General features: G+C 46.5%; 1 protein-coding gene across 1 annotated transcript in view; it reads left to right on the forward strand.

Moving 5' to 3' along the window:
* Positions 1–3,276: 3,276 nt before the first annotated feature.
* GP6 (glycoprotein VI platelet) overlaps positions 3,277–8,387 on the forward strand; it is a 16,038-nt gene continuing 10,927 nt past the window's right edge. The window contains exons 1-2 of the mRNA XM_034638095.1: positions 3,277–3,397; positions 7,747–7,821. Coding sequence (XP_034493986.1) covers positions 3,277–3,397; positions 7,747–7,821 — 196 coding nt within the window. The remainder of the gene's footprint in view (positions 3,398–7,746; positions 7,822–8,387) is intronic.

An 8,387-nucleotide genomic window follows, 5' to 3' on the forward strand; every position in this document is an offset into this window, starting at 1 on the left:
GGGGACACGCTGCAGTAAAGGTCAGTTTGATCATTGCCTTGAGGTCAGTCACATGGGGTTTTTATTGCTGGAGGGGGTAGTTTCGTTCCCTTCATGGGATGCTGTGCCCTCCAGGTCTTCTGCCTGAGTTAAGAGATGAGCTGGAATGTTTTTCCATTTCTTTGTGGCTTCCTCAATTTCTTCCATTAGTGTTCTATAGTTTTCAGACTACAGATCCTTTACCTCTTTGGTTAGGTTTATTCCCAGGAGTCTTATGGATTTTAGTGCAATTGCAATGGGATCGATTCCTTGATTTCTCTTTCTTCTGCCTCATTGTTAGTGTATAGAAATGCACCTGACTTCTGTGCATTGATTTTATATCCTGTGACTTTGCTGAATTCACGAATCAGTTCTAGCAATTCTTTGGTGGAGTCTTTCCAGTTTTCTACATAGAATATTGTGTCGTCTGCAAGGAGTGAAAGTTTCACTTCTTCTTTGCTGATTTGGATGCTTTTGATTTCTTTCTGTTGCATGATTGCTGAGGCTACGACTTCCAGCACTATGCTGAATAACAGTGGTGAGAGTGGGCATCCCTTTCACGTCCCTGACCTTAGGGGAAAAGCTCTGTTTTTCCCCAGTGAGGATGGAAAAACATTCCATGCTCATGGATTGGAAGAATAAACATTGTTAAAATGTCTATGCTACCCAGAGCAACCTACACAATCAATGTAATCCCTATCAAAATGCCAGCAGCATTTTTCACAGAGCTGGAACAAATAACCCTAAAATTTGTATGGAACCAGGAAAGACCCTGAATGGCCAGGGGAATGTTGAAAAAGAAAACCAGAGCTGGAAGCATCATAATTCCGGACTTCAAACTGTATTACAAAGCTGTAATCATCAAGATGGTATGGTACTGGTACAAAAAAACACACACAGATCAACGGAACTGATTAGAGAGCCCAGAAATGGGCCCTCAACTCTATGGTCAACTAATCTTCAACAAAGCAGGAAAGAGCATCCAATGGAAAAAAAACCCCCCAAAAACAGTCTCTTCAACAAATGGTGTTGGGACAATCGGACAGCCACGTGCAGAAGGATGAAACTGGACCACTCTCTTACACTTTTATACAAAAAAATAGACTCAAAATGGATGAAAGACCTAATGTGAGACAGGAATCCCTCGAAATCCTTGAGGAGAACACAGGCAGCAACCTCTTTGACCTCAGCTACAGGAACTTCTTCCTAGACACTTCGCCAAAGGCAAGGGAAACAAGGCCAAGAATGAACTCCTGGGACTTCATCAAGATAAAAGCTTTTGCACAGCAAAGGAAACAGTCAACAAAACCAAAGGACAGCCAACAGAATGGGACGAGATATTTGAAAATGACATATCAGATAAAGGGCTAATATCCAAAATCTATAAAGAACTTATTAAACTCAACAACCAAGGAATAAATAATCCAATCAAGAAATGGGCAGAAGACGTGAACAGACATTTCTGCAAAGAAGACATCCAAATGGCCAACAGACACAGGAAAAAATGCTCCACGTCACTCACCATCAGGGAAATACAAATCAAAACCACAATGAGATATCATCTCACACCAGTCGGAATGGCTCAAATTAACCACTCAGGAAACAACAGATGTTGGAGAGGATGTGCAGAAAGGGGAACCCTGTTACATTGTTGGTGGGAATGCAAGCTGGTGCAGCCACTTTGGAAAACAGTATGGAGGTTCCTCAGAAAGTTAGAAATAGAGCTACTCTATGACCCAGCAATTGCACTACTGGGTATTTACCCCAAAGACACAAATGTAGTGATCCGAAGGGGCCCCTGCACCCCAATGTTTACAGCAGTGACGTCCACAATAGCCAAACTATGGAAAGAGCCCAGATGTCCATCAACAGGTGAATGGATAGAGAAGATGTGGTGTATATATACAACAGAAAAGTATGCAGCCATCAAAAAAAAGAAATCTTGCCATTTGCAATGACGTGGCCGGAACTAGAGGGTATTATGGTAAGCAAAATAAGTCAATCAGAGAAAGACAATTATCATATGATCTCACTGATATGTGAAATTTGAGAAACAAGGCTGAGGATCACAGGGGAAGAGAGGGAAAAATGAAACAAGATGAAACCAGAGAGGGAGACAAACCATAAGAGACTCTTAATCTCAGGAAACAAACTGAGGGTTGCTGGAGTGGGGGGGGTGGGAGGGCTGGGGTGGCTGGGTGATGGATACTGGGGAGGGTATGTGTTGTGGGGAGCCCTGTGTATTGAGTAAGACTGATGAATCACAGACCTGTAGCCCTGAAACAAATAATATATTGTATGTTAATAATAAATAAAACAAAAATAAAAATAAAACCAATCTGACCACAGGAGGGGTTTCTCCAGGGGAGGGGAATGGCGCAGAGTGTGTTTGCAGGGGGATTTATGCTTTCCCTCCTGGTTTTGATGAATTTCTCTTTTCCATTATTATTTTAATTAGCAATTAAAAATAGAGCACAATTTAAAAGAAGGTGGGAATGAGAGGAGAGACTCTGAAGTGGGTATTGACAGTAACTTTTTCAATAAAGTTTGACGAAAGGAAGTAGAGTAGAAAGCTAACGGCAGGCACAGCGAGAATCAGAGCGGCGGTTCGCAGTGCGAGGCAGACGTAGAGGGGAACTGAGCGTGTGTGCTGATTGACAGAGATAGCTGAGGGGAGGAGCTAAGGTGGACGACGGCGGGCAGTGAGAGACGGTTGACCCCTGGTGGGAGAGCATATCAGGTAAGGCTGCAGACTGGAGTAGCTGAGCTGACTTGGGTTCAAATTCTGCTCCTTCAACCACTAGCTGCATGATCATGCGCATGTTGAAAAATGATTCTCTAAGCCGGAAAGACGTTAGTCATTTACCGAGGGGAAACTCCGAGCTCAGGAAAGCGTGTGAGGAGATGCTCAACCTCACGAGGGATCAGAGACAAGAAGATGACAACGATGATGTGATATTCGTCCACACCCATCTGCCGTGGGCTGACCTGTGTCTCCTCCAAATTCATACACTGAAGTTCTAAACACCAGTAACTCAGAGTGGGACATTTTTTTGGGAAATAGGGTCATCGCAGATGTAGTTAGTTAAGATAAGGTGAGGTCATAACTGGAGTAGGGTGGGTTCCTAATCCAATATAACTCCCGTCCTTATAGACAAAAAGGAAATTCGGGCACAGACACGCACGCAGGGAGAACACCATGTGAACCTGGAGGCAGAAACTGGAGTTGATTAATCTACAAGCCCACAAGCACCCACGATGGCCAGCAACCGCCGGAAACTGGAAGAGATACACGGGCTAGGTGGTCTCCTGGTTCTCCCAAGCAGCCGTCAAGCAGACACCTGCATCTCGGAACCACGAGACCAGGAACTGCTGCTCAGTTAGTGGTACCTCGGCCACCCTGGCCAACTCGTGCACCGTCTAGCAAAGATTAGGAGGCTGGCTGACCCCGGGTTTTGGGTGTGTGGGGAGGTCTGGGGACCCTCTTGCACTGCTGTGGGAGAAGGAACTGGTACAGCGAATACGGAGTGCCATTTGGCAGTGAGTAAATGGAAGATACACCTAACTCGAGGTCTGGCAATTTCCGGCTGGATACATCTTATAAAGATATTCTCACGTACGACCAGAGGGGTGCGTGTAGAGTGACACTTAACTCAGTGTTGTGTTCAGTGGAGATACTTGGGCATAATGTGGCTGTCCATTATTGAGAGAGTGGGAAGATTAATGTATTAAGTAACTATTCCGCAGACGTATGGATGGTCTGGAAATGTGGAGCGTGCAACGGAAAGACGAAGGACTTCTGCGGCATTCCACGATTTACAACACAATATACAGTTTGCAAGAGACAAAGTTTTGCGGAGATGAATGAATTCGAATGGACTGTTTCAGAGCTGCTCCTTGGAGGTGGAGAACCGAAATGAGAACCACAGGGCGGAGATACATTGCAGAAGAGAGGGATTGCCTAGGTGCGTGTGGGCTAAGCCAGAGCAAATCGATGACTCAGCTCCCAGCACCCAAGCTCCAGCTAGAAAAACACATGTTCTTGTAAGTTCAGGTTTTCCCATCTGGATGGGTCTAAGCTCCACCTGTTTCTCAGTCTTGTGCGAGGGTCAAACAAAATAGTGCCTGAAAAGTGAGTAGGATTCCAAAGCAGATTTGTGCACCCAGGTTTATCTTGCCCACGGAATCCCTGAATGATCTAACCCAGTGGTGTTCCATGGGCCACGAGCCTCCAAGAGGCACAGGACAGCCCGTCCCCACTCCAACAGTCACCGGCTTCCAAAGGTCAACAGTGCCAAGGTTGGGACACCCCGATCTGACTGTATAATCTCTTCAGTCCCAGCTTCATGCTCCCCAATTCCAGCCACACCAGTCACTTCCCGCTTACGTGACAATGCCAAGCTCTTGGCCTCATCAAGGCTTTGGGGTGCACTGAACACGCTACTCTTGCATGAATATTTCTTACGACCTCAACGTCACCCCTCCAAAGGAAAGCTCCGTGAAAGCGTTCTGTTAATGAGATCCATCAGATACTATTCCATCTCTGCCTCAAAAGGCAGCCGTGGTGCGACCCTGGGCTGGTGACACGAGATACACGAGCTTCCATGAGCTTGTGTGCAAGTCATCCTGCTGAGGGAGTGGCTCCAGCTTGACGAGCCTCACTGAGAAAAAGCCAGGCTGTGGGGAAAGAGAGGACGGGGTGCCATAGCCTCGTCACATCCGGCGACTCTGCTCCAGCCCCCGCAGCTTCACGCCTGGGCTGCAGAGCTCTGGACGGGCTGAAGGACCATGGCCCCATCCCTGCCTGCCCTTCTCTGTCTGGGTGAGTCCTGAGGGTTGATCTGGGAAACGCTGGAGGATAGGCAGTGGGCTAGGAGACTAAGAATGTTAAAAAAAATTGCATCAGAAATGACTTTCAGGGCAATCGCTGACCTATGAGAGCCCCTTCATTTGTTGGCTGGGAAAACAGGGGCTGGGACCTGGCTGGGACCCAGGGGGATGGTGTTTCTCTGCTATTCTGTTCTAGTCTCTTCTTGGCTGGGTTGGGAAATAAACGGGTCTTCTAGTTTTGGCTGCAACTTTGTCTCTATACATCTTTCTTTTTTTCTTTTCTTTCTTTCTTTTTCTTTTCTCTTTCTTCTTTCTTTCTTTCTTTCTTTCTTTCTTTCTTTCTTTCTTTCTTTCTTTCTTCTTCCCTTCTTTCTCCCTCTCCCTCTCTTTCTTCTTTCCTTCCTTCCATCCATCCATCCATTCATTTTTTATGTGGACTCGGTGACGTCAGCACACCTCACGACACAGGAACAAATAATCCCGCCCTTTGCAACAAGACGGGTGGACCGTGAGGCCACCATGCTAAGTGAAATAAGTCAGACACAGAAAGAAAACACTGCACGATCTCACTTATATGTGGAATCTAGAAAAGTCGAACTCGTTGAGGCAGAGGGTAGAGTGGTGACTGCTGGCGCTGGGGGTGGGGGAAACGGGGAGATAGGTGGACGGAGTACAAGCTTCTAGTTGTAAGAGGAACAAGTTCTGGGGATCGAAGGCACAACACGGTGATTTCAGGCAATAATACTTCGGAAATGTGCTGAGAGAGTAGATCTTAAGCATTTTCACCAAAGCAAACACCAGAACAACCGAAGTGAGCAGTGGACGGGTTCGTGGCTGCGGTGGTCAGTTCACAGTGTGTCTCCGTCAGATCATCACGTTGTGCGCCCTAGACGCACAGTGTCTCTGTGTCAGAGATTCCTCAGCAAGGCTGGAGCAGAGCCTCTCCTAGCAGGACCGGTGGTGGGATTATGTGCGCTTACTGCCTGCACGGTTCCCTTATTTATGCAGAAGGACGGACGCTCCCGGGGGCCAAGCAGGAAGGAAGAGCTGTGCTATGGGGATAAGAAAACACGCCACGAGCACAAACCACCCGTCAGTCATTCATTCACACGCGCTCGTGCGGCACTTGCTGGGGGCTAGACACCACTCTGTGTTTGCTTAGCAGCCCTTTGCTCAGTTACCAGAACGGCCTGTTCATACTCCCATTTTACAGAGGAGAAAGCTGAGGCCCAGGGGGATTGAGGAACTTGTTTAAGTCACACCTCTAGGGCTCGGATAAACTCAAGAGTTTAGTGCCAAGTTCACATTCTTTATCATAGCATATGCTGCTGGTGTTGGAANGTGATGGTCTACCTCCCACCAGCTGTAGGACGGCGGACAGGATGGTCTCCAAAGTCTGATCTATGAAATGGGGCTAATAATGGGCCCTGACCACAAGGACTGTGGTGATTCACGCCCATCCAGGAAGGGCTCAGAGTGGCACCAGTATTTCTAGTCACGTTACAAGGTTGGATGGAAACCCACGAAAGGACCAAGGCGGGGCTGTGTTGGGCAGTGGACAAAGATGCGGGTAAAGCTTGGGTACAGGGAGCGGAACCTGGTGTAGACAGAGGTTCAGAGGGGGTCAGAGACAAGTGTGTCCCCCCTGAGCCCTGGAGTCAGGGATGATCCAGGTTCAGCAACTTCTTAGCTGTGTGAGCTGAAAGAAACTGCTTAGCCTCTCTGTTCAGTTTCCTTATGTTTATAATGGAGACAGTAACTCCTACTTCTAGTGTGTGTGCACATGTGCGTGTGTGCGTGCACGTGTGTGTGTGTGTAAGGATAAAAGCTACCAGGTAAAATACAGCATGCTCAGTGAAATTTAATTTCAGATAAACAAGCAATGATTTTTTAAGCCTAGAATATCCCATTATAACTCAAGGGTCATAGTATGCAAAAAAAAATTTCATTGCTTATCTGAAATTTATATTTAAATGGGAGTCCTATGTTTTTATTTGCTAAATCTGGCAACCCTAGCGAGACTAAAACAGGTAAAGCTACCAACCCAGCAAAAACGTTAAGGAAACTAATGATGTGCCATATGTTGGCTAACTGAACATAATTAAAAAAAAAAAGTCAGCTTGAGAGAAAGAAGGCAGTTGTTCAACCTAGAGAAGGTAGACGGCAAAATGGGGGGAAGCACCTCCAAGGGAGAGAGTGGAATTTATCGATTATGCAGTTTGAGAGGTGTGTGAAATTACACAGGGCGGTATTTGGAACTGTGGAAAGAATTAGACATAGGGTCAAGGAAAAGTATGCAGATGGCACTAAGCCAAATATTGATTCTAGGGACAAGAAACAGGAAAAATACACAGGTACAGTACTAGACTCCTCAGGTATGAATAACATTTGCATAGTCGATATGTAATTACAGAATATTGATCTAAACAGAAAGTTAAAACAGTGGTAAATCCATGATTAACACCGCTGGTGATCTCTAGACAGGATACAATGCAATAGATCCCTTCCAGATCTAATGTACAGCACGGTGATTTCTTTTTTTAAAGATTTTATTTATGTATTTGAGAGAGAGAGTGCGTGCATGAACTGAGGGAGGGGCAGAGGGAGAGGGAGAAGCAGACTTCCCGCTGAGCAAAGAGCCCGATGCGGGGACTCGATCCCAGGACTCTGGGATCACGATCTGAGCTCAAGGCAGATGCTTCACCAACTGAGACACCCAGGTGTCCCCATAGGATGGTGATTATAGTCAATAACACCTTGTTGCACAACATTCTAAATGTTCTCACCACAAAAAAGAAACGGTACTTATGTGAAATCATGTTGTGATACAGAAATATCAAATCAACACACACACCTTAAATTTACACAGGGTTGTGCACCAATTATATCTTGATAAAGCTGGGGGGGTTAGAGACCCACATCCCNGGAGCCGCTGGTCTCCTCCCAGCGACCGGTTGGAGCTGGTCGCTACAGGTGCCTGGAGGGGTGTGGGGGGCGGCTGCACCTGCGGCCTGGGGGCCCCAGGAGGGTGAGGAGGGGGATGATGATGACAGAGAACCCCGAGACCCAGGGGCTGGGATTGGGGTGGGGAGTAAAGTGCGAGCTACTTTTAGGCGAGGTGCCCCAAACCGCAGGGATCCCCATTAGTGATGTGTCAATGCAGTATCTAACACAATCAAAATCAATGCGAAAACATCCACACTGAACAAAACATCGCATTTTTAAGTAAAGACAGAACCAGGCAGTGCCCTTTCAGGCCGTATCTGAGCCAGATGCAACATGTATACCCTCTCTCCACATTCTAATGCCTTAAAAATTTTTTTTTGATGGAATAAAATGTTCTCAGCTTGTGCTTTTATTTCCAATGCATTTTCAAATGCTTATTTTCTCAACAGATGTTGAAAATATCAGTGATGAATTTGTTTCCCTAAAGCCAGGAGAGTAAGAGGATAATGAATTCTTTAAAAAAATTTTTTTTGGGGGCGCCTGGGTGGCACAGCGGTTAAGCGTCTGCCTTCGGCTCAGGGCGTGATCCCGGC

The sequence above is a fragment of the Ailuropoda melanoleuca genome, chromosome 12, assembly GCF_002007445.2.
Source record: "Ailuropoda melanoleuca isolate Jingjing chromosome 12, ASM200744v2, whole genome shotgun sequence".
Taxonomy (NCBI): Eukaryota; Metazoa; Chordata; class Mammalia; order Carnivora; family Ursidae; genus Ailuropoda; species Ailuropoda melanoleuca.